Raw genomic sequence first — 25,659 nt, forward strand, 5'->3', positions numbered from 1 at the left:
CAGTCTTTGCAAATACACGGATTTTGTGATTCATCAATTCGCGCGTATGGCTGCGGAATATACACCCGCATCGTAGATAAAAATGGCAATATTCGCGTTCGCTTTCTCACGGCCAAATCAAGAGTTGCCCCCAACTAAACGACAGTCACTACCGAAGCTGGAGCTTTGTGGTGCACTATTACTTGCTCTACTCTATACAAGCATTAAACCAATATTCTCTGATTATAATTTTGATACACTTCTTTGGACAGATTCGCAAATTGTACTTCACTGGCTCAAATTGCATTCGGCTACACTTTCGGCCTTTGTTGGTATCAGAGTTTCGGAAATGCAGGATTTGACTGCGGATGCTTATTGGAGACATGTACCAACGAAAAATAATCCAGCGGACATTGTGTCTAGAGGAAGTACACCATCTGACCTCGTAAATTCGATTTGGTTCTCTGGTCCTGCATTTTTATATGAAGACGTAAGGAAATGGCCGTGTGAAACAAGCAAAGATATCGATATGGAGTTGTTAATGCTGAAGTTCGAAAATCGGCATTCAAGGTACTATATCCAGCAACTACCTAATTGAAACTCTCGACAGGCAAAGTTCTCACACTCGAGAAATTCGTATTGTTGCCAGAATGCTGCGGCTTTACACAAAATTGAGGAAACCCCAAACAGAAGTTGCCAACGAATCACTGACTCCCGATGAATTACACCGCGTATTCTTATGCATTGTATGGAACATTCAACAGCAACATTTCACTGAAGAGATTCGATTATTGCAGAGGGAGAAAAAGATAAGTGGCACATTGTGGAATCTAAACCCGTTCTTGGACACGACTCAAGGATTTGAATTGCTAAAGGTTGGCGGAAGACTTGAACTGGCTGATTTCCCAGACAGCCAAAAACACCCTATTTTGTTGCCGAGTAAGTGTGAATTCATCACACGATACGTTCGATATCTTCACATCAAAAATTATCGCGCTGGACCTAAAGCATTGGTCTCTTTAATTCGCCTATAATTTTGGATCGTCAACGCTCGTGAGCTCGCTAGACGTATTGTTCGGTCATGTATCCACTGCGCTAGGTACAAACCGAAATTACTTCAACACATGATGGGAAATCTTCCCGTCGAACGTTTAACACCATCATTGCTGTAATGAATTTATAAATTTTCATTTTATTCCACCTATGGCACCTCATTTTGGCGGCATTTGGGCATCGAAGCGTCATGAATGCAAGGCTAACATACGAGGAACTCACTACAGTATTGGTGGAAATAGAAGCAGTTCCCAACTCGCGATCTATCTCTTCACTCTCGTCCGATCCCAGCGACTTCGAAGCACTAACTCCAGGTCAATTCAAAACTGGCAGCGCTTTAAAGTCTCTACCTGAACGAATGGTAGTGGATAATCTTAACAATTTGGACAGATGGAACCAAATAACTGCTTTAAAACAAATATTTTGGAAACGATGGTCGCATGAGTATATAAGCGAACTTCAATCACGAACGAAATGGAACACTGAAAATGAAATATCGCTAAAGACACAATGGTTCTAATACATGAGTATAATGTACCCCCGCAACGATGGCTGATAGGTCGTGTTATAGATACAATACCAGGAAGGGATGGGCGAGTTAGAGTGGTAAACCTACGCACTCCGAAAGAACATGTCGTCGCCCAATTCACAAGATCGCAATACTAGCGATTTGAAAGTCCTTCCAACGGGGCCGGGATGTTGGGTCATTGGTTGGGACGCCCTGCCTAACTAACAGCTGTCGTGGTTCAATAACCTATTTAAAATCATTACTTATAATTCCTATCATTTACTTGCTTTAAAATGTACCTAACTGTCGCATTCCAATATCTAGTTTAAGAGCATGAACAATCATACAAACATATCTGTACTTATGTATTACTAAACAACTCGATGCTCCCACTCAACATCATATGTATACACACACGCTTGTATGCTTACATAGTTACATGCATCAGAACAATAGCAAGAGTTGTCATCTTCTCTCGCTAGTGCATGGCTATGTATATACAAGCATACAAACGTGAATACTTTTATGCCTTACTTGAATTGTTATACCTTGTTGAATTATGAAAATTATTAAATAGTCTACTGTAAACCACCAAGACGTGGCGTTTCATTTACGCGGAATTTATTTTCTTTCTGCTTGTTAATTGCAAAGCCCATTTATGTATTTCTTCTTCGTTGGTTTTTTTGGAACAGTTTTACGGTCAAAGAAAACGCTTTTTGATTCCACATTATCATCGAAAAAACATACATTTGAATTCCGCAAGACTTTTTCGATATCGTTAACGTAAATTATAAATAATAATGCACCTAATGTACAGCCTTGTGGGAAATAGTGCGGGATACACATTCTCCCACCTTAGTCCGTTGATATCTGCCAGTAAAATAGCTTTCAAACCATTGAAGCTCCGGCCCGGATATTCCGTATTGTTGCAGTGTTTTTATTGATATTCCTCTATCCAAGGTTTCAAAGCTCTTTGAAAATCGAGAAATACTGCTGCTATTGTTTTTTTCTATCAACATGTGTTTTCCATCTGTTAATAACTAAATTTATGAGTGATTCACAGCTAGGTGTTTTTTTGAACCCAGATTGATATTCGGAGAATAAATCGTTTCTTTCAAAATATTGCACCAGTTGCTCATGAACAATTGTTTCAACGATTCTACTTTCCATTATCAATGTGTTAATCGGTCGAATATCTTCTGGCTTGATCGCGTTCTTTACTTTCTCTATTGGAACAACTCTGGATTCTTTCCAATTTTCTGGGAAAATGCCTTTCATGAATGATTCATTAATCAGCGCAACCATTATTGGTCCTACAAATTCAAACGCCTGCAATAGTATAGGCGCTGAGAGACCATTAAAATCTTTCTTTTTATTCATACTTTGAATATAACTTTTGAGCTCACTTAACGTTATTTTTCTGAATTGGAAACTGAAATTTTCATTTGGTGTTTGTGCCCAATTAACAAAAGGCATTGCTGGTATAGATTAATTAATAGCTTTAATGCTGCCCACAAAAAAATTGTTAAGTTCATTCGCTATCTCGTACTTTTCAGTTACTACTGTTCCATTAAAGTTTACTTTTTGTATTTCTTTATAATCTTTTTTTAATACCAATTTTTTTATTTTTTGCCACATTGACTTTTGATCTTTGCACTGCTCAATTTTTTTCTCAATATATTTATTTTTCTCTCTATTTAATTTTAATGAGTATTCGTTTTTTACTTTTTTATATTCAGCCCAATCAAACGGATTATTTGTCCATACAGCGCGTTTATAGCAATAAATTTTCTTATATTTCACTTCACGTAATGATGTGTTAAACCATTCACATCTGATTTCATTACTCTTTATGATTTTATTTTTTGACATTTTATGCAACGCATCTTTAATGTGTTCACTGAACATTTTTGCCTTTTGCTCGAAGTTATCGTAAGAATGAATGTCGTTTACGTTATCCTGGCGGAAGACGTTAGCAATTATTCTCCTACTAAATCTTATTATTTTTAGTGATATCATTTTATCCTCCTTTTTATGCTGGTTATTGTTGCTACCAATTTCTATACAAATCGGTTCGTTATCACTTATTTTATGTTCAGTTACGATTTCTGCTTTTGCTATGAGCGCATTTGTAACAACATAATCAATTAGTGTTGCTGATGTAGCAGAAATTCTCGTCGGGTCCGTAACTATTTGCTTAAACGCGTTATTTTCGAATACTTGCTTTAGTTGCCTCTTATATGAAGAATTCTTCAGCCAATTAATAATAAAGTCACCAATCACTAGCACATCAGTCATGTTCGATAACTTTTCTATTTAAGTCTTAATGAAATCGCAAAACCCAACTTCCGGTGAAAACCGTCTGTTAGGTGATTTATAGACCGTAGCAATACAGAACTTTCTATTATTTTGACTAATATGTACCTTTATCCACCAAAACATTTTCTCACGAGCGACTAGCTCAATAGACTCCACACTCCATCTATTCTTTACGGATATCAAATTTCCACCTGTATGCCTTGATTCGCTATCACATCTAATAGTAGAATAATCGCTCAGACTTATTTCAATGTCTTCAATAACACTGGTTAAGTGTGTTTCTGTAAGACATATCACATCATAACGTTGATGCGCGGAGAATATCTCTAGTTGAGCATAATTCGAACATAATCCGCAGATATTAAAATAAGCACACCTAATGTTATGCTCTGACTGCTAATATAACGTTCTTTCAGGTCAACTTTCAGTTTTCTCTGTAATACATTACAACACGCGTCTCTAGTATCGTGATCAATATTTATATTAGTTAAGTTAAGGCTTGCTTTCGCTTTTATGCAGTTTATACACTTTACGACAGTATTTTGACACTCCTTGTAATTATGGCATTCTGCGCTACATTTTGCACATATTTGCTGGGTTTCTCTGCACATGGATGTTTTGTGGTTAAAACCCCAATACTTGTCACATCTCAAAACATTTAAGCTTTCATAAACAATGCACCGGTCCCATTCAATATTCAATCTTTTTATTTTCATAACGCTCCCGAAAGCATCTCCATCAATTTCAATATACGCATTAAACGAACGAGGATTCTTGAAAGAGGCATAAACTTTAGTGCATTTTATATATTTAAATTCAATATCGTTTTGCTTTTGAATTGCTTCCTGTACCTTATCACATTCTATCTTTGACGATAACCCGCATACTAGAATTTTAGGATAACGCATACCTGGAAGAACAACGTCAAATTTTTCACTAAGCTTGACCTTGATTTCGTCTATTAAAATGCCTCTGTCATCACTATTTACACAATTAATTGCAATAGTGCCATTATTTTTTTTTTCTTAATTTCATTTGTTTTCACTTTTAGGTCTGCTGGGTTAACAGATGCCTTAACATCAATTTTCATTTTTTCACCCTCTTGGTTTGATTTTGGTTTCAGAATCACTTGTGCACAACTCATATTTTTCTTTAGTTTCACTGCATATGATTCTTTCTCAACACCATCTTTCTTATTTACGATTGCCTTAACTTCATCGCATATTTTCACACTCTCTTTTTTATTACTTTCAAGCTTCTGATTGATCTTTAAACTTAAGAGAGAATTCTGCAATACTCTTATTAACAGGGGCGGATACAGGTCTCCAGATGAGGGGGGGCGATCATGGCCGAAAGCTCAAAATCCATTTTTGCCATGGAAGTCAGTAATATAAATTAATGATTAACTTCAGAACACCATTTTGACATAATTACAAATAAACGTATCGAATTTATCTTTAAGCACTCAAATTAGCTCAACTAATTGAGAGAATTCGAACAAAAAACAATCAAGAAATGATTTTATACAGCTCAAAGGTAGAAGCTAGTTCTTTCTGATAAGAGAGTTTCACTTGTGTCTTTAACTAAGTGGAGTTATTTTGAATCTATATCTATTGCAGCAATCAAAAAAGGAAAAAAAGAGATGAATAATTTGACTTCAGACCCCATTCTTGGAAACGAATAAACTTTTGTTTACAAGGAATGAACTTTTGTTTACAATTGAATGAACAGACAGCTGATTTCGAGCCCCATTCCTGGAAACGAATTGAGAGAGAATACAAGTTTCGTATCAGGTCATCAGTGGCTCTGATATTGCATAAATGAAACGACATATTAGGTGTGTTCCGGAACTTTTATAAAAAAAAATGAAGTTGGTTGGTGATATGAAGAGCGATGGGGAGATCCCCCCCCCCCTGTATCCGCCATTGCTTATTAACAGCTACAATCTTATTTTCGCTAGCTATTTGCGTGGCCCTAAGCGATTCTATTCTCTCTGCATATCGCGCTTCAACAGCTTGCAATAACTCTTTTATTTCACGCTCCATTATATTTCGTGTTCCTTTATTATCTTCTTTGAACTCTCTTAAGTAGCTTGCATCCTTTTTTTTTAACACGGTTTTATTAGCTTGCCTCTATCTATGTAACGGAAACTTTGAGCTTAATTTTCACCGGTTTCTAGAAGTCTGATTAATTTGAAATTTTGCATACGTATCAACTTTGCATACAATGCAATAATGTGATGGTTTGGTGACATAAGGTCAACGGCCATAAGGTCAATTGGCCTTATTACCACTTTGAATGGCCATAAGTTTGATTGAAACTTTGCACACGTATCAAGGCTCGATAACAATACATTAATGTGATTGTGTGGTGACATAAGGTTAACGGACATAAGGTCATTTGAACTTATGACCACCCACATAATGCGAAAAACGCATTCCTTTATTAATGACAGAAGTGGATGCATGGCACATTTACGAAAGAGCATAATGGAGCCCTTTGTAACACGTTTTTATTAGCTTGGCCTGTATCTATCTATGTATTTATGTATCCATGTATGTATGGAACTGAATCTGGAGTGGAGCCGAGAGCCCCGGTAATGCAGAGCTCCGAGCTCCGTTGCTCCTTTTGTAACAATTTAAGATAGGTACTTTTAGCTAGTGCAAGCCACCAGACCAAGGCACCATAAAGAAGAATCGGGGGCACAATGGCTGTGTAAATCCAGTAGGCCACCTTAGGGGAGAATCCCCAGGAGGTGTCAATTGCCCTCTCGCCGGTGAACAGCTCTGCTGCTGCCTTCTTGGATCGCTTCACTATATGGTCACTCCATAATAGCTTCCCATCCAGAATGAATGCCAAATACTTGACTTGATCGCTAAACGCTAAGAACGTACCCCCAATTCTTGGCGGTGTAAGATTTGGTACTTTGTACCTCCTCGTGAAGAGGACAAGCTCGGTCTTATGCGGGTTGACTTCCGAACCTGTGGCTGTGGCCCAGTGCGAAATTTTGGATAGTGACCCTTCCATTAGGTTGCAAAGAATTTGCGGAAATTTCCTCCGCATGGTGACGTAGATATCATCTGCATACGCGATCACTTGGTGAACTTCTGCCTCCATGAGGCGTAGTAGTTGATTGACGGTAACCACCCAAAATAGCGGAGAGAGAACACCGCCCTGCGGAGTGCCTCTGCCGACCGGTTTGCGGATCACGCATCCCCCTAGGATAGGATAGGTTAGGTGGTAGCTGCCCTGATAAGGATAGCTCACTTGGACAACACGAAGGTCCGTTGTGATACCACATACACCAAAACTAACGGTGACTTAGAACTAGCTACTTAGAGAATCGTTGGGTAGCAACGATAAAGCTCCGAATGATACCGATCTCAACTTTGGATATATCCTCGGGAGATCCAAGTGAGTCGCGACCGCTGTACTTTCGCCTAGTTCTGGCAAAAGCTGGACAATCAAGCATAAAGTGATTTGGTGATTCCACCTCATCATCCTCCATACAGCTGCAGCAGGATTTAGTTTCCAGTATATTGAGACGTACCGCATGGATACCCATGGGACAGTGCCCTGTCAAAACCCCAATGACAATTGATAGGTGAGCCTTAGTGAACCCAATTATTTCAGCAGAACTCCTGCCATACACTTTTGGCCAGAAAGATCTTGCTACCTTGCAAGACGTGGTATCCGCCCAACGTTTGCTGAGCTGATTCGAGGCCCAGCTATGGAGGAGCAATCCACAGGTGGCCAGCGGGATCCCGAAATCCCTACAGCCATCTTCATCCGGTTCAGTTGTACCGATGCGGGCTAAGAGATCCGCTTGACAGTTACCCGGGATATCACTGTGGCCCAGGACCCAGATAATCTTAATTGTAAAATAATTCGATGCAATCGCAAGCGAGGTCAGGCACTCCCAGACCACCCTCGATCGCACTGTAGTTGAGCTCAAGGCCTTGATAGCCACTTGGCTATCAGAGTAGATGTTAAATTCCCTAACCGTGGTAGCACTGGACAGCATTCCATCCACCGCATCCTTAATCGCAGCAATTTCCGCTTGGAATACACTGCAGTGATCAGCCAACTTAAATTTGAGGCTTAAATTTAGCTCTTGACAAAAGACCCCCCCTCCTTTTATCATCTGTGATTTCGCTTATTAGCTTATCATTAGGTGATCCTCCGCTAACAATATTTGAAGACAGGCCCGCGCTTGCTGGGAAGTGTGTATCCATAAACAAGTTTATGGTTTCAGCGCTGGAGTCCGTCCAATTCCCATCCGGATTTTGGACGTATTCCTGGAGCAGCTCCAGGATGTCAGCTGGGTCCGTTGGCGTCACTGGAACCCAGGCTTTAGCCCTTGGTCGTGAGGGGATATCACGCGCCCACTACCTTGAGGCGCGCGCCCGGATATACCACCCCTATTAGCGTGACGGCCCTATAGAGGTTTACCGACCAGGCTTCGTCACAGGCAATTAGCTTTACATTGCCCTGGAAGCACCCTGCATCGGTGTAAGATGGCGGTGGACCAGGGTTGTCTTTCTTAACCTTAGCGCCCACCGTAGCGAGCGCGGCCTCGATCCACTTCCATTGTTGTTTCGGGATCCTGCCATCTTCGCTGCTCTCGTCTATAATGCCAATGATCTGCCGACCCTTGGCAATTTCGGCGAAAGACCGCGTTCAGCTTCCCTGCGTCTTGGCCCTTTTCGGTTCCGTGGGCTTGGATTCATCCATGGACCACTGGCGTTTCTAGATTTCATCACTCTCGACTAAAACTTTTAAAATTACTTGAACTAAAAAATTAAAAATAAATAATACTTTAAAAAGCTAAAAAAACACGCTTTTATAGCTAACCGAACTAAAAAAGAGAAAATAATTTTCAATTAAAAAGAGTTTATATAACAGTAGTAGAAGGCCAAACAATCATTTATAGTTAATCACCTCAAAATAAAATTATAATAAAATTTAAGTTATTAACAGAATAATTTAATTCACAGTAAAGAGCGTGAGGTGTTTGATATTGAATGTTATAATCATTCTATCTGAGAGGAAAGATATGAAATTTAGTCTAATGCACCCCACGCTTTTTAATCTTAATTAAATTATTCTGTGTATAACTTAAATTTTATTATAATTTCATTTTGAGGTGATTAACTATAAATGATTGTTTAACCTTCTACTACTGTTATATAAACTCTTTTTAATTGAAAATTATTTTCTATTTTTTAGTTCGGTTAGCTATAAAAGCTGTTTTTTTTTAGTTTTTTTAAACTATTATTTATTAAATCTAGCTTCAAGGTTCTTTTCTTCTTTGTAGTATTCCTCGTTTTCCACATGTTTAAATGAAATATTGGGGGTAGCCCCTATTGCCCAATTAAATAATTCTTTGCCGTTTGAATTGGGTTATTTGCTCTTTGTAGACTTGCTCTGGCAACCAATCTTTTCAAGGTCCCACCTAAGCCACCGCATGCATTTTTGCCATGTGAAGTTGGAAAAATTGCCACTCCGCACTCAAACCGAAATCTTTTTGATGGTGGGTAAGATTAACGAAATTCTTTTTGTTTTTATACTGTGCACTTGCCCCATCAGAAAAATATATAATTTTGGAAATATTTCCAAAGTTATTTTTAACATATTCCACTAGGTATTTTTGAAATAAATGCACGGCAATTGTATTTGGCAAGCACTCCGGGCGTACTTCTGCCATGAAAAGCTCTCAGTGAAAACTCATTTGCCTTGCAGATACCGTTCGGAGTCGGCATAAAACAAGTAGGTCCCGTCCCGCCAACTTGTAGGAAAAATGAAGAGGAGCACAACGCAAATTGGAAGAGAAGCTCGGCCTAAGATCTCTTCAGAGGTTATCGCGCATTACATTTATTTTATTTATTAAGTATGTTGTGATGTAAACAGTCCGAAATGACAACAAAGCCTTTCATACGAATTTCGCCCTTTTTCATGCCTCTAAAGAAAGGCAAATGGAGGAATTGTTGCCTGATTGTTATTCCAATGAATTCTCTGAGCAGCATTTTGTACGACATATGCATAGTTTTCGGAAAAATCACAGAGATCGATGCATTCATTTTCTGGTAAATATTCTTTTTTGCTGCTCATAAACTTGTTTTGGCTTTTAACTATGTATGAATGCAACACTAATTTTTTTAAACCGGACTCTAATTTTTGTAAGTATTCATCAACTGGGGATACCATTACCTGCAAAGTGGTTATATCGACGTTCACCTCGAACATTGCTTCTCTGTCTTTCTCCAATGATACAGATGTAGAATATTCCGGAGCGTAATTCACGTCGCTATCAGTTTCAGTGAGTACTTCGCTGAAATTAATATCATCCGATTCTTTCATCTGGAAAAACGAATAAATGTATGATAAGTACCTAATATTTGACGAATTTAATAATATTGAAGTTAAAATATGGAAAACATATGTGTTTAAGAGGGCAGCTGTCAATGTCTTACATATGAGTTCCATAAATAGATATATTGTTTCTAAATTTGTATATTCAATTATTATATGTGCAAGTATATACAAACCTAATTATCTTTGTTGATTTTAGATACTCTAAATCGGCATTTGTTGCAAATTTGTTGTTCCATCGCTTTTTTGTTACAGGAATATCCAGAGTCAATAAGTAATTTTTTTTTACTTTTCTCAGAGTCCCGTAGTTTTTGGTGTTTGGGAACGGAGACAAATCAAATGGATTAAAACATTTAACTTTCGGCATTTTCCTAATAATATTTATTTAAAACTCGCAATAATAAAACAAGAGAACCAAAGATATATCGTTTTGATTGTGGACAAGTTTTCTTACCCATCGAATCTGAGCAAATGCAGATCTCTGAAACAAATTTTTTGAGGAAATCCTGATATATGTGTTGACTTAAATTGCGAAGAGATTCCAACAAAAAAATTTGGTGTCTTTTAAAAAAGTGAAAATTATTGTTTCTACAAATGTGTTCGATTTGTAAAATAATGACCCATATACGACCGGTCTCATCCATTTTTTCAGACAATATTATACGTAATATACGAAAGCATATGTTGAAGTTTAAAGCTTCAGTCTGATAAATTGAGGAAGATATGACAAAAATCCTCTTTTATGAAAAATCGGTTATATGGGGGATATATGCTATAGTGGTCTGATCCGACCGGTTCCGACAAATGTCTAATCGGACACCTAAATATAACCGCTCACCAAATTTTATCAAGATATCTCAAACATTTAGGGACTAGTTTGCATACAAACAAACAGACGGGCAGACGGACATTGCTAAATCAACTCAGCTCTTCATCCTGATAATTTCGATATACTTAATGGTGGGTCTATCTATTTTCCTTTAATTACTTACAATTTTGAGATTCCTGACGAAGTTAATATACCATTTCATTTTCATGATCGGTTCATCCGCTCTTGAGTTATAAATAGTGTAACTAACACCACTTTCTTTTATATATATACATCACATTAGAAAATTAAAAATAACAGTATTTCTAAACTGTTTAATGGATGTTGTTATACATATAAGCCTCCCTCTTCAATCTCTCTGTCTATTAAAAAAACCGCATCAAAATCCGTTGCGTAGTTTTAAAGGCTTAAGCATTCAAAGGGACATAGGGACATAAAAAGCGACTTTGTTTTATACTATATAGTGATATACCACCGATCAATATAATTTTTTCAGACAACAATATATGCTACATGCGAAAGCATTTGGTGAAATTTGAAGCTTCTAGCTGTTAAAATGGGGCAGAAAGTACGAAAAGTTTCTTATCGGAACAATCGGTTGTATGAGATATATACTATATACACCACCGATCTATACAATTTTTTCAGACAACAATGAATGCTCTATACGTAAGCATTCGGTGAAATTTTAAGCTTGTAGCTGTTAAAATGGGGCATTAGTCAGAAAAAGCTTCTTATCTGAATAATTCGTTGTGGGGGATATATGCTATATATTGCTATATATATGTCCGATCTCATCCTTTTTTTCAGACAATAATATGTGAAATATACGAAAGCATATGGTGAAGTTTGAAGCGTCAATCTGATAAATTGAGGATTATATGACAAAATTCCTTTTTTCTAAAAAATCGGTTATATGGGGGATATATGCTATAGTGGTCTGGTCCGGCCGATTCCACCTGTTCCAACAAATGTCTAATCGGACTCTTAAATATACCCGGTCGCCAAATTTTATCAAGATACCTCAAAAATTGACGGACTAGTTTGCATACAAACAGACAGACGGACATGGCTAAATCAACTCAGCTCTTCATCCTGATAATTTCGGTATACTTAGTGGTGGGTCTACCTATTTTCCTTTAATGACTTACAATTTTGAGATTCGTGACGAAGTTAATATACCATTTCATTTTCATGAAAGGTATAAAGAAGCACGCCTAGTACAAATTAATATAAGAACAGAATGTTTCAAATTGTGCGAGAGCGTAAAAATGCGATAAAACTGTACAAATGCGTGGTGGCAACGGCGCGCACCCACGTATTTGTTATAGATTGTTTAAGTCGAAAAAAATGAAGCAAATAAGAACAGCAAAGGGTTTCGTGTTAATAAAAAAGGGAATTCACAGTTTTTATTTATATAAATACAACAAGTGTTAAGAAAGATTTTAACAAATGTTGAGGAAAATGGTATATATGTAATAATAATTTTGAAAATTTGCACTTACGTGAACGTGAGATTACGTGTACCTTCGCTGGCTGCTGGATTCAAAGAGATCGAGCCTCTTTGCCACATGAGCCGATGAACCCACGATACAGCTCCTTCGTTGGGTTTCCCGGCAACAAAGTTGCTGTACCGCGGGCTCACAGCGGTAAAAATCTAAGATATATACGTACTACCACCCACACATGCCCGTGTGTATTAGTGATCACAAGCATATGTGGGTGGTAGTAAACGAAGGAAAATAACTAAAGAAAATTATGTTACGAGGGGGGGGGGGGGAGATATATTTAGGCCTGTGGCCTAAACATACCGGCCCCCTTGCCGTAAGCAACAAAGAAAAAATTAAAAAAATGGAATGCCACGTGATCGCACGTCCATTAAGGTGCTGTAACGAAAGAAGGCAGTGCAGATGCGGACTGCAAGCACTGCACGCCAGATGGTTGATCTCACGTTTCGCTCTCCTGTGGAAAAAGAAAAGAAGTTATTAGATATACGTACGTGGTTTTAAATTCCGTGCATATTTACTTAAATATATGTAAGATGGCGCATGTGTGAGGCGTGAAAATCGGATATTTATTTTGGGCAGGCTCCCGAGACCACCAACCCGAACACGGTCGGTTGGGTTAGGAGACCCCCAACTGTCGATGCCGGTGTACCGCTCAACATCATTTCGGCGTATAGATCAGCGCCGAGTGTAAGCTGAATCGGCGATGAACGGTAGAACTGAGGATCCGCAAGCCGCATGAATTCGAAAGGCGCGGCAATCTTAGGGTCCACATTAGTCGGCGGACTCACGCGATAGTGACCTTTGACCACTGCGGCCTGAGTGGTGACGTGCGTCGATGACCCGAACTTGCCGCGCATAATAAGGGAGCATTGCCCTGGTCCTTGGCGCTCCAATTGGAGATCACGTACCAGCTCTGCATCGACGATTGTGCTGGTGGCGCAGGGATCAATAATGGCACGAACCAGGTGTAAGTGCCCCCGCGATTCGATGCGCACTATGGCCGTCGGCGCAATGGGCACGAAAGCCCGCTTGATGGGCGCTGGAGTAGCTTGGAGCAGTCGGCCGGTTCGGAAGCCTTCCGGTGTACCACGCGATAGTGCTCGTATATTTTGGGCGTCAGAAGGGTATGGTGTCGATTTATTTCGCCGCTGCTGTCTTCCGCGTTTGGATGACTTGGTCGGGCCTCCTTGTAGTCCGATGTCGCGGTTCCGCCAGTTGTCTCGCTCGTTTCGACGTTTATTTGCTTTCGCCGCGCTTCTTTCATGCTGTAACAGCGGCCGGAAACTGCGCATCCCATGATTGACCGTTGACGGTCTTGTCTCCGTTTTACCTCTTTCTTCCTCCGCCTTTGCTCTCCCCTCCACCACCTGCTGAGCCCACGATTTAGCCGGTCCCGACAGGTTGATTGACAACGCGTCGTCGGACGTGTTGTCGTCGCCATTTTGTGGTTGTCCCGTCGCATACCGGCCGACGCTCATCTAAATGAAGCGTGCTGTGGTGCTTCTCTTGGCACCTCTTGCAGCGATACTTGCTGCTACACTTGTTTACCAGGTGAAAGGGTGACAGACAGTTCGGACAATACTTATATAGAAGCACTGCCCGCAGCCTCTCTTCTGGAGATTTTTTCCGATATTCGGGACAGATTCGGAGACTATGGTCCCTGCCGCAGAGCTGGCAAGCGACCTCGATACGCGTTGCGCCTCCCTCTGACTTGGCCAGTAAAGTTTGGTAGCGGGTCATGATCTGAAAGAATATTGGTATCATTGATCATGCCCAAATTTAAGTTGGCGGAATGTTGTTTGGGTGGCGTTAACGAAAAAAGTATCTCTAATATATTTTCGCAGAAGAAAAAAAACATTTTATTGAAATAAAATTTAATTGGAATAAAAATTAAAGGCCATAAGTAAATACTTATGCGCGCAAAGAAACGAAGAAAAAACGTATTGAGCACGCATCCATGCGATGTGGCTGGTGCTTTAGCGCCTTTGGTACGTTTTATAATTTGATTTGTGTCGGTAGATGCCGCCGACGTATTTCTAAAATTTATTTTAGATTTGTGGTGAACTTTGATTTCACAACAAGTGGCCTGCCACCACACGGAACGGTTCGAAACCTGGCTGAAAAGTTGTTACAGAGTTGCACTTCCACCATTCAACATTATTTTCGACGTGTATTGGCGATAATGTTGAGATTCGTGGAATTACGTATATATATTTCTTTGAATCTCGACCAAATGAATGATTGATCGGGATATGCAGTGCGGACTTGTCGTATGGCATGTTGTGCGTGACGTGTAGTGCGCGAGATGCTTGCGCATGAGGCCTAACGTTTGTATTGCAATAATCATTGACAGCCAGACATTAAATGTAGAGATTTTGACATCTGATACGCTTTTCCATTTCCTGAATGGAAAAAAATGTCATTGACTTAAAACACACGGTGAGTATAGTTACTGTTCATATAGTAAAATTTGTTAATTTTAACCTTTTTTCTTTTTCTTCTTGTTTTTCTTTAGAGGTTCTCAATAAAGCTGGTAAGCGAAATTTTACGTGATAAAAATTCATTTGGCAAAAACCAGCGGGCATCGACGGTAAATTAAACGTATTTGCCGGCTTAATGCGCGACATCTATTTAATGTGAATTCATTCAATTTTCCATCATATTTTGAGAATAAAAGGGGACCAAATAATTGGAGCAAATCGCTGTGTAATTTCATGTGATGTGACACATTCATATCATAAAAATGTTGAAAATCCAAAATGCAAACCTCGCCTTTATTTGATACCACTCAAATCCAAGATGCAAACATCGCCTTTATTTGATAGCAAATAGTGTTTCGGTTCTGTAAGAGGTTCAAATATTTCCATAGCACACAGACCATGTGCAAAAAAAAATGTATTATTCTTCTGACACAAGCGCAAATCAAAATATCGTATTCCTAGTTTTAGTTGCTTCAATACGCTGGCAGGTTGGGTTTTCGCCCAACGACGTACAAACCACGGAAGACAAAATCTAAGCCACTTTTTAGGATTTTCTGCATCTGGGGCGTGTTCGGCTCCAGATTTTACACCATACGTCATTGAGTCATGAGATCCGGGTATAGCAAGGTTGATGATGGGGACACTGTGTAGCAGGTCCGGAAGTGATGCCATCCATTGCGCTCTGTTACCCATTACTTGGCCATGTATTTGCTAAGATGTTTTGGCAAAATATTCGGGTGTGTATTAGTCTCATATAAATAAGGTTGGAGCCCCCGATGGCTAAATTCAGAACACTTGGTGCGGTAGGAAAATTGCAAATTCACCTTTCCCCGCTGAAGATAGTCCAGCATATGCCCTTCTCGTTTTATGGCTTCAAGGTGGACCAGGCGCATCATCAATGTTTGGCTTATTCGCCGAGAATGGACCTTTCGAATTCGATGCGCATGGCGATTTACAAAAACGCAACGAAAAGTCGCACACATAATTTGATATACATCGATAATCCAGTTGGTACTGGTTTCAGTTTTACTGGTATTGACGATGGTTATGCGTGTAATGAAAAAGATGTTGGACGGAATTTACATGAAGCTGTTATGCAATTATACGAATTATTTCAATGGCGTAATTCCAGTGGATTCTGGATTACGGGTGAATCGTATGCCGGTAAATATGTACCAGCGTTAGCATATCACATACATTTGGTGCAAAATGGAATAGACACGTGTTTATATACCACTGAAGGGCTTAGCCATTGGTAATGGACTTTCAGATCCATTACATCAACTAAAATATGGTGATTATTTATACCAATTGGGATTAATAGATGATCGTGGTTTGCAACAGTTCCATGAACAAGAAGAAAAGGGTAAAAAATGCATAGAACAACATGACATGGAATGCGCTTTCGAAATTTTGATAGTCTTATCAATGGTGATATTGCGAATGGTTCACTTTTTCATAATCTAACCGGTTTTAATTTTTACTATAATTATTTGAAAACTGAGAATGACGAACCCGCTGATGCGCTTGGTAATTTCCAGCAATCGTCAACAACGCGTCGTGCCATACATGTTGGTAATATGACTTTTCATGATTTGGATAAAGAAAATAAAGTTGAAAAGGTTTTGAAGAAGAATGTAATGGACACGGTTGCACCATGGATAGCACAAGTATTAAATGATTATACTATTTTTTTTACTACTTTACTACTACTTTTTTACTTTTTTTTATTTTGCACAAATAAGACCTCACTGCATAACAAAATCACTTGCACGGTTTTAATAAAGGGAAACACTTTCTACCGATTTATAATTTTTTTCTTGAAATTTTTATTAAAAAGTGAAAATGAAAACCCTACCTAGCACGGAATGTTTATAAAACCACGTACCTTTTATCAAAGTGTTGATCCGGAGTAATCGATTTAAATTTACATAAATCTGACTTTAAATACTGTAAACAAACACAGAACCAAAAAACGCCCTAATGGCCCATTGTGCTAGCAACGAACACTCACCAAACTTTGATGAAGCTTCTGTGCTCCAACAAGAAAAACAATACAAGAAGAGATTCACATTAGAAATGCTCCACATAATTAACACACCGACAGACAAGAGAATAAATTACAAATCTGATGTAGAGAACGTAGCTCAGGTGTACAGATTTTTATTACCAAAAAAATAGTTAGTAATATACTCCACGTTAAGCAGTACACACGTGTAAATAAATATATGTACATATTTGAATAATTTGATGTAATGTTAAATATTTATTTTATAATGTTTTATGTTGTTATTAGTTTGTCCTGAAGACGATTACCGACGGTAATTCGAAATATATTGGCAGAACGAAAAAACTTGTGTTTTATTAGTTTTTGCAAAAAAAAAAAACAAAAAAAAAACATAAAATACATATAAATAATTGAAAGTCTTCTAAGCCTTAAATCCTAAGCCGTTAAAGATTTCATATTCAAATTTGTCAGGAGGTTCTGATTTCATTCATTCTATCAAAATTACAAAATCAGTTGGGAAAAAAACGGTAACTATTACCAAAGATAGATAAGGCATGGAACTTGATAATTTATGACTAACAGAAATTATTTACAACTATGAAAAATGGGAGTAGCACTGCCCACATTTAGAAAAAGAAAATTTTAAAGTTTCGAAGCCGTCAATAGAAAAGCCGCTGATGATATTACATTGGAACATACTCCACGTATTTTCCCAGCTATTATAGGTATACATTGCGAAAATAAATGTAATGGGATGGCGGCCACGCCCACTTAAAACAAATCGATGTATACAATTCAAAAAATTTAAAAATGAATTAATTCATTGCCAAAGACCGATAAAGTGACAACAACTTGTTTTTCGGTTGACTTTTTGAAGAAAAATGGATATTAAGTAGGGTTTCGAAAATGGGCGTGGCGCCGCTTATATTTATAAGAAGAAAATTGTAAGGTTTTGGAACCCGTAAATCAAAAGCTATTGAAGATATAATCTTCAAAATTGGCGTGAAGGTTATTCTTACTATAAGCCTTCTGAAAAATATAGAATCGGTTGGCGACCACGCCCACTTAAAAAAACGATACCGAAATTTCGAAAATTAAAAATATGATGTATTTCAATACTAAACACCGATATATTAATGATTAAAAAACAAATGTTTTCAAACTCCAATGGTAATAAAAAATTAAATAACCTTGCAGTATGTAACTGATATCGTTTTCTTTTCTGGAAGAAGTGTTACACTTTTTGTCTGAAACACGGGGTAGCCGTTCATGTTCTTTTCATGCACTATAAAAGCTGTCAATTTTCTGGAGTAGGCTCTATTAAGGTTTTCGAACAAAAAGTGGCAAATTTAAACGAGATTTGGTTAGAACATTGTTTCTATGACAGTAACTGTTTTATAGCTGCTTACGGTAGGCAATATTTGAATGTGTATCAGTAGTATGTTTCAGCTTTCATATCATGTGATGCTGGTGGCATTTCTCAGTAATACATATATCCTCCTGCCTTAATTTATATGAAATTGGTTCATCCGATCTTGAGTTATAAAGTTATCAACAGGTTTTGCATAAGTTCGTAAGGTTGCCAAAACAAGAAATTTCAATCAAATCGCACCATAATAAAATCTTACAACAGCTGGGATGCATGTATGGAGAAATGTTTCTTAAATAGTGAGCTATTAAACGAGGTATCCCTGTACAACATTTCAAGCAAATCGAACTATATTTTAGAATATGTCAGCAAGCAAATCGCACCTTAAATCAGTTTTTTTGAGATAGGCCGATCCACTTCTCGGAAACAAAAGGTTTTCAAATACAAACCTAGTTTCACAGCATAGTTTATCTTCCTTTTTAGAACAGGTCGGGTCCTGCTCCATTTCCCAGAAAGAAATTGGACTAAGTTGGTAAACCATAGTATTCTCAAATGGCCTTGAATAAACACCTAAAAGTTCATCAAAATTGGTCCAGTCGTTTTGTAGGATTTCAATCCCAAACACACGCTCAGAGCAAAAAAATACATATAAAAGAACCCCTGTAAAAAAAAAATGAACCATAAATTTAATTTCTGAGTCCACTTCCCAAAAAGAAACGTATCTCAAATAGTAAGTCAGTCATGAATCTACCCCTGTTCCAAATTTTAAGCAAAGCGCATCAAAAATTGTTTTCTTTTAGAACTGGGCCCCTGGTTCACTTTTTATATACTTTTTCGAGATGTTTATTTAGCATTAAAAATGTATTAAATAACTTGGAAAACGTAGTTTTTATAAATTGCTCCTACACTTATACTTGTGTTGCGTCTGTCCCCAAAAAACCTGAGAACCGTATTATATATGATCAATATATAGGACATTAACATGTAGTACATTGATTAGGGTACATCAATTTATATGTAACAATGTAATAGCCGCTCAGTCCGCTGCTCATGTTCCCTTTAATGCATGTTGAAATGCCTACGAGTGTTGCGATCGGTACCCAGGACTTGCCCATATATTGAGATAGGGATATGATTTTGAACCTTAAAACTAGCAGAACCGGTAGACGTTGTTCTGCCGGCATAGTTTTCAAGAGATTTTTACCCCTTACTCTCTCTCCCCCTCTAAACCCCTCTTTATCCTTTTATTCGCTCCTCTCTGCGCGTCTCTTTCTCCCTCTCCATCTTTTCATCCCTTCTTTTTTCTCTGGCTCTCTCTATGCTTCTCCCTCCCCCGCTCCATCTATCCAAATCTATCTATCTTCATCTTACTCTATCTCTTTTCCAGTCTCCGTTTCCTTCCCTCGTTTTTCTCCTTTTTATTTTTTTTATTCTACTCCATCTTTTATTTCCAGTCCCAGTATCAGTCCCGGCCCAGTCCCAGTCCCAGTGGATCATATGTATTTTTGAATGCTGTTTCATAAAAAATGGAAATAAAAAATATTGTCAAAAAACAATTTAATGGGTGGGCCACCCTTACCATTTTCGGATATGAAAACCAGATAAGATCCGATGCTTAAACCTACTCGATATGCCCACAAAACTTTACGACAATCGATGCAGCCGTTTTGAAGGAGTTCAACCACAAACACTGTGACACGAGAATTTTATATGTGAGATTAAAATTGTTGCTTGCAGTAAAAAAACTAAAAGTCACACATTTCAAACTTTATTGACTACTTAGTTTTAAAATGTTTATTAATTCGACCCTTTTCTTTTTTGAACATATGTGAACTTTAAAGCATTTGATACAAATTCTAGAAAGCACATGCAATAAATTTCATGAAATTTTTTTATCTAAAGTTCCAAACTTTCCTAATTTCGATACCTACAAATACTCTGTTCTTAAATAGTTTTGGTATATATCGACAGTTTTCCACCTCTAGCAGCCAGTGTATGCCGTTTAGTAGCATCAATTACCGTGCATGGCACATAATTTGTATTTGTATTTTAAATTCTTGCTTTGGAAATACCTCAAGTTTCGAGTTTGTTATAATGACATCTATATTGTTTTGTTCATGTTGTTACAAACTACAGTTAGGGGAATAACAATACAATACCTTGTGTGCACGGCACGGCTATGTATGAAGCATTATTATTTTTTTTTTTTTTTCAATATGTTTCCCAATCTGGCTAAAAAGAATTGGACTACTTGCAAGCTGTACATCCAAGTAAAGTTGTGTATTATTAGTTCGTTCTGCAAGTCGTTATACATTGAACTAGGTATTTGATAAGGGGATGTAAGCTGTCACTTATTCTGTTGATCGCACATTCTTTTGGCTATTGTACGTTCGCATTGTGTTTTGTCTACTCAGCATTGTTAATGATGTTGTTTGCTGCTACACCATTAATGAAATAGTTTAGGTTTATATTCGCCACTATACCGCCAAAACAGGGAACACATGATATATTTACGCATGTGCAAGGGTGCACTTATATACATTCCTATATATTAATGCACCTATGTACATACCCAGCAAAAAAAAACAGTGATGAGTAGCTACTTTACCACAATTGTGGTTTATCTATCACATTTTTGGCGAATTCCCCTTTCTATCACATCTACATCCTTTTTTTAAATCTACCACAATTTCATTTGCCATGCTGATATCAGACATCTTCAGAACAGTCTATTTTCTTCAATATGAATTCACAATTTTTTTATTTCCGCAGAAAAATTCCTCCAATTCTTTTCTCCTAGGGAGAACAATAATTGGGGAATAGGAATTTCGAATTTTCGAAGTCAGTTGATTTGCCAATTGAAATTTTGTTGCGCATTTCTATTTTTGTTTAACAAATTGAAAGGTTTAGTTATTGTTGCGAAATTGTTTAAAATTGAGAAATAAAATATAAACAAAGCACAGTATTACATTTCTTATGGTATTGACTGAATTGAGTAACGAATTGGTGCCATAGCAACACCAACAGAGGAGCATAAGAAGAAGAATGCGCGATAACACAAACACGCTGTAGTTGCCTGCTTCCATTCAGCAAAACAATATTCTGGCGGCCCAGCCGTGTTGAATTCCTCTTTCGTCATATGCCAAAATCTTTGCGCAAATTTTCTAAGAACTTTTCCGTTGCTTATTTATATACTTTTGGACTGAAACAAAGAGTTTTGTGGTAGAATGTCAATGTAATTGAGCACAAATTTGTACAAATTAGTGTTTTTTCCTATAAGAAACAGTAAACTTATACTATTTTGATGCATTCCCCTTAATTTAACAAGTGAAAAACGCCTAAGAAATGACAGAGAAATATCTCTTTCAATCCCATTCATAATACCCAGTTTTCTCTATTAACAGGTTTTCCTTTTTTCGAACATTGTTCAGAATAAGGGGAAAGGGAGAAGTGAAAAAACTTACAAGGATTTTTTATTTAGAATACGAGGAATGGGAGAAGGGAAAAAACTCGCAAGGAATTTTTGGAATGTGATTTTAGCACCTGAAATTATTTTAAATTTCTGCTATTTGTGTTAAAAGTCATAGAGAAAACGAATTTTGGTGATTTCGGCTGACATTTTTCAGCATAATTCAATCACAAGAGGTTTCTCGGCTGACAAATTGTTTGTCAGTTGCAGCGATTTTGCTCCCAAATCGAATTGACATCCGTTAACTGTGTTATTTCTTTGCGATTTTTCGAAAAATATTAGTAGTAGATATAGGAAGCAATCAGTTTACAAATACCCGATAAGTACTGAACTGCATAATACTTAGACAAATTTTTTTAGTTTCATGATGAATTTATTAACTATACCATGATCTATTAGTGGGCTGTACATAAGTAATTTTATGAAAAGTATGGACACCAAGGAATCGTGCCCTTTTGTCAACCTATGAACATACGGAACCTAAACCAATTCAAAATTCATTGTTCAACGTTAATAACTCGAAAATTAACGGTTTATTCGGAACACTCCGAAATTTCAAAATAAAACGGTGAATACTACCTGTGTAGCAGGACCACACAAAAGCTTAACTCTTCTGTCAAAATCAAGGCCGGAATATAAAGTTCTAAGAAAATAAGCCATTTTCTTTTAATTTTTTTTTGTCAGTTCATTTTGGCTGCTGAGTAGAATATCACCACATGTCAGCTGCCTGTTCAAGATCGTCTATCTCAAAATAAGGTAAGCGCACCCATTCCCGTGCTAGCCCCCAAACTCCGTGCTATTTTTGGTAAAAAAGTTTGAAGCAGAAAAATAAGGAAATGAAACAATTTTTCTAATAAAAAAAAATTTAAGAAAGTATCAAAACTGTTAACATTTGAAAATTCCTACTTGTCAGTCTCAAAGATACATTTTTATATAAGATTTGCATTCAATTATCAGTTGACTATAAACTTTTGTTCAGAAGGCATGCGTCAGTGTACATCGTTAGTGGAATTGCTAAGAGTGTTGTGAAAAATTCTTAAGAGTTTTACCTTTAATTGGTAAGTATTAATATATAATTTCCTTCAGAAATTAAAAGTTTTAAGTGTTTTCGATATGAATTCATGTATAAAAGCCCGTGTAGAATAAAAAAGTTATTAAGAATTTTAATTCTAAAATAGCACGTAATTAGGAGAATTATTTTTTTGAGGTGCACCTATTTACGTGCTTAGAACGGAATTAGGAACATTTAGATCTTCTGGTTTTGTTAATTTTTTATAATAAGATGTATATTTTTAAAAGATTTGCAAATTATAATAAGTAACTAATTTCATACACATTATCACGGCCTATTTCCGTGCAACTATTTTTTCAAAACTAGGGGAGTTTACAAAGCCGAAAGTTATGGTCGAACAGCTAATATTTGGGAAAATTTTTCAAAAAGTTAATAAATAAATTTATAAAAATTTATTCTAAATATACATATTTTGTGCATATATACGGATTATAATCATACAAAATATTGTCTCAATATAATAATTTAGAAAAAATTTCTTTTTGGCACCTGCTGAAGAGAAAACGCATAGCCCGGAATTAGGATCATTAATTTTGTGTATGTTCCTAATTACGTTATACTATAGGCAGTAATTAGGAAATATTAATGGGTTGTTCTTTCGTAAAAATTTTTCACAGCACCGCATATTTTTAGTGATATAATAATAGATCAAGACGCAACTAGTATCATAATATGCCGAAGTATTGAACTACTTGTTTACAGTTAGCTATTGCGGCTGTGTAAAAAGGCCATATTACCTGCTACAGACCATCAAAAATATATGGAATTGCCAGACAGACGTTATTGGACAAAATCAAGACGAAGTATACCAAAAAGCCAACCTCAGGTCCCCTTCCAGATCTGTCGACAGAAGAAGAAAATATTATCATTAAATGTATTCATCCTTTGGCGGAGTTGGGCTTTCCTATAACTAAAGATCAGCTTACAAACTCCTTGGGAAATTTGGTTAAGGAACTCAAAGGGCCAAACACTTTTACAAATGGTATTCCAGGAAGAAAATGGTTCAAAGGTTTTTTAAAAGGAAACCCGTCCTTGAGCCAATGAATGTCTCAATGCTTAACAGCTTCCCGAGCTTCAGTAACGGAATCTTCCATAAGGAATTGGTTCGAGAGAGTCGAGACTTATATGAAAGACAATAACTGTCTAGATTTACTGGAAGATCCATCAAGGATCTTTAACTGTGATGAATCAGCATTTTTCCTGTGCCCAAAAGGTCAAGCCGTTTTAACTAAACGCGGTGCTAAGCACGTTTATTTCAGATCAGGTAATGATGAAAAAGAATGTCTAACGTTGTCTATAGGAGCATCCGCAGATGGAAAAATGATGCCGTCGTTTGCCCTTTTCCCCTATAAACGCTGCTCACCAAATATTATGGCGAAATATCCTAAAAGCTGGGCCATTGGCAAATCTGACTCAGGCTGGATGACCGGAGAAACCTTTTTTGATCATATCGCAAATGTATTTTATAATTTTCTGTTGGAAATGAAGGTAAAACTTCTTGTCGCTTTATGTTTGGATGGGCACGTATCCCATATATCTCTACCTCTCAGCGAATTTTGCAAGAAACACGGCATTATCCTAATTGCACTTCTTCCAAATTCAACGCACTTGTTACAGCCCATGGACGTTGGAATTTTTCACTGTTTGAAAAGCGTTTGGAAAAAGGAAGTACAAGATTGGAGAATTACAAATAATGGACAGCGAACGAAACGTGAAGATTTCGGTCCAGCTATAGATAAATGTATAACATCGTCGATTACTACTGATGTGATACAGAGTGCTTTCAGAGCTTGTAGTTTGTATCCATTCAATGCAGATGCAGTTGCTTACCATACAATTTAAAAAACGGGGAGCAAAATCCCATCATTGCTGAGAATGTTGAAGATGTGATTAATAGTGAAGAACAACAACCACTTCAATGTGACCTGATGAAATTATTTGAAGAGGGATTAGAAGATGAGAAAATAAAGTTATTTAACGAGTGCGATGGAATATGGACTGGTGATATTAAAGACGAAAATTTGTACTACTTTTGGAAAAATTTGAAGAAGGAACTGAGGCCCGAAGGCAATGGGATTGCGCCTTTAAGTGGGTTTACTAGCCTATTGGCGGGCGGGTGTGGCTCAGTCGATATAGTTGACATGAGCATTGACTTCCTTGATTTATGTGGGAAAGTAATTGACTTAGATTCTACTCAAAATATCCCTATAAGATGTTCAACTCCAACGCTTCTAATTTACTCGTTGAAAATGGTGCTAATGATACTTTAAAGCACAATCAAAATTACAATAACAGGTTGATTGATAACCTCGTGCCACTTAATAACGATTTGCCTGTGGATAGCTTAACCTCCAAAAAGAAGGAATTTCCAATACCCTTCAAAAACGCTCTTTTCTGGCCTGAACCTTCTTCAACCGATCAGAAGAAGAAACAAGTGAAGAAGAAGCTCACTCCAGCTGTGGTAATAGCTTCAGACTATATGGAATATCAACGACGCTTGGTTGAGGAAAAACAGGAAAAACTTCAGAAAATGGCTTTAAAGAGAGAAACAAAAGAAAAGAAATCAGAGGAAAAACTTCGGAAAACAGCCCTGAAAAAAGCATCAAAAGAAAAGGAGCCACGTGAAAAATTAAATCTGGAAAAATCTTTACTTACTGAAAAATAATATAATGGAGGAGACTTTTTTGTTATCG

The 25,659-nt window shown here is 37.3% G+C and overlaps 2 protein-coding genes and 1 pseudogene across 15 annotated transcripts in view; 2 read left to right on the top strand and 1 right to left on the bottom strand.

Moving 5' to 3' along the window:
- The window catches only part of ey (eyeless), a 2,912,801-nt gene that overhangs the window by 863,173 nt on the left and 2,023,969 nt on the right, over positions 1–25,659 (top strand). The window lies entirely within an intron of this gene.
- Positions 15,129–15,741, bottom strand: LOC137234477 (PI-PLC X domain-containing protein 3-like). Its single transcript, XM_067757989.1, has 2 exons — positions 15,376–15,741; positions 15,129–15,335 (listed from the first exon to the last, which is right to left on the bottom strand). Exons 1-2 carry the CDS (start codon positions 15,739–15,741, stop codon positions 15,129–15,131), a joined length of 573 nt encoding a protein of 190 aa, XP_067614090.1.
- LOC137234478 (venom serine carboxypeptidase-like) lies at positions 15,765–24,808 on the top strand (annotated as a pseudogene).

Source organism: Eurosta solidaginis, chromosome X (assembly GCF_040869045.1).
Source record: "Eurosta solidaginis isolate ZX-2024a chromosome X, ASM4086904v1, whole genome shotgun sequence".
Lineage (NCBI taxonomy): Eukaryota > Metazoa > Arthropoda > Insecta > Diptera > Tephritidae > Eurosta > Eurosta solidaginis.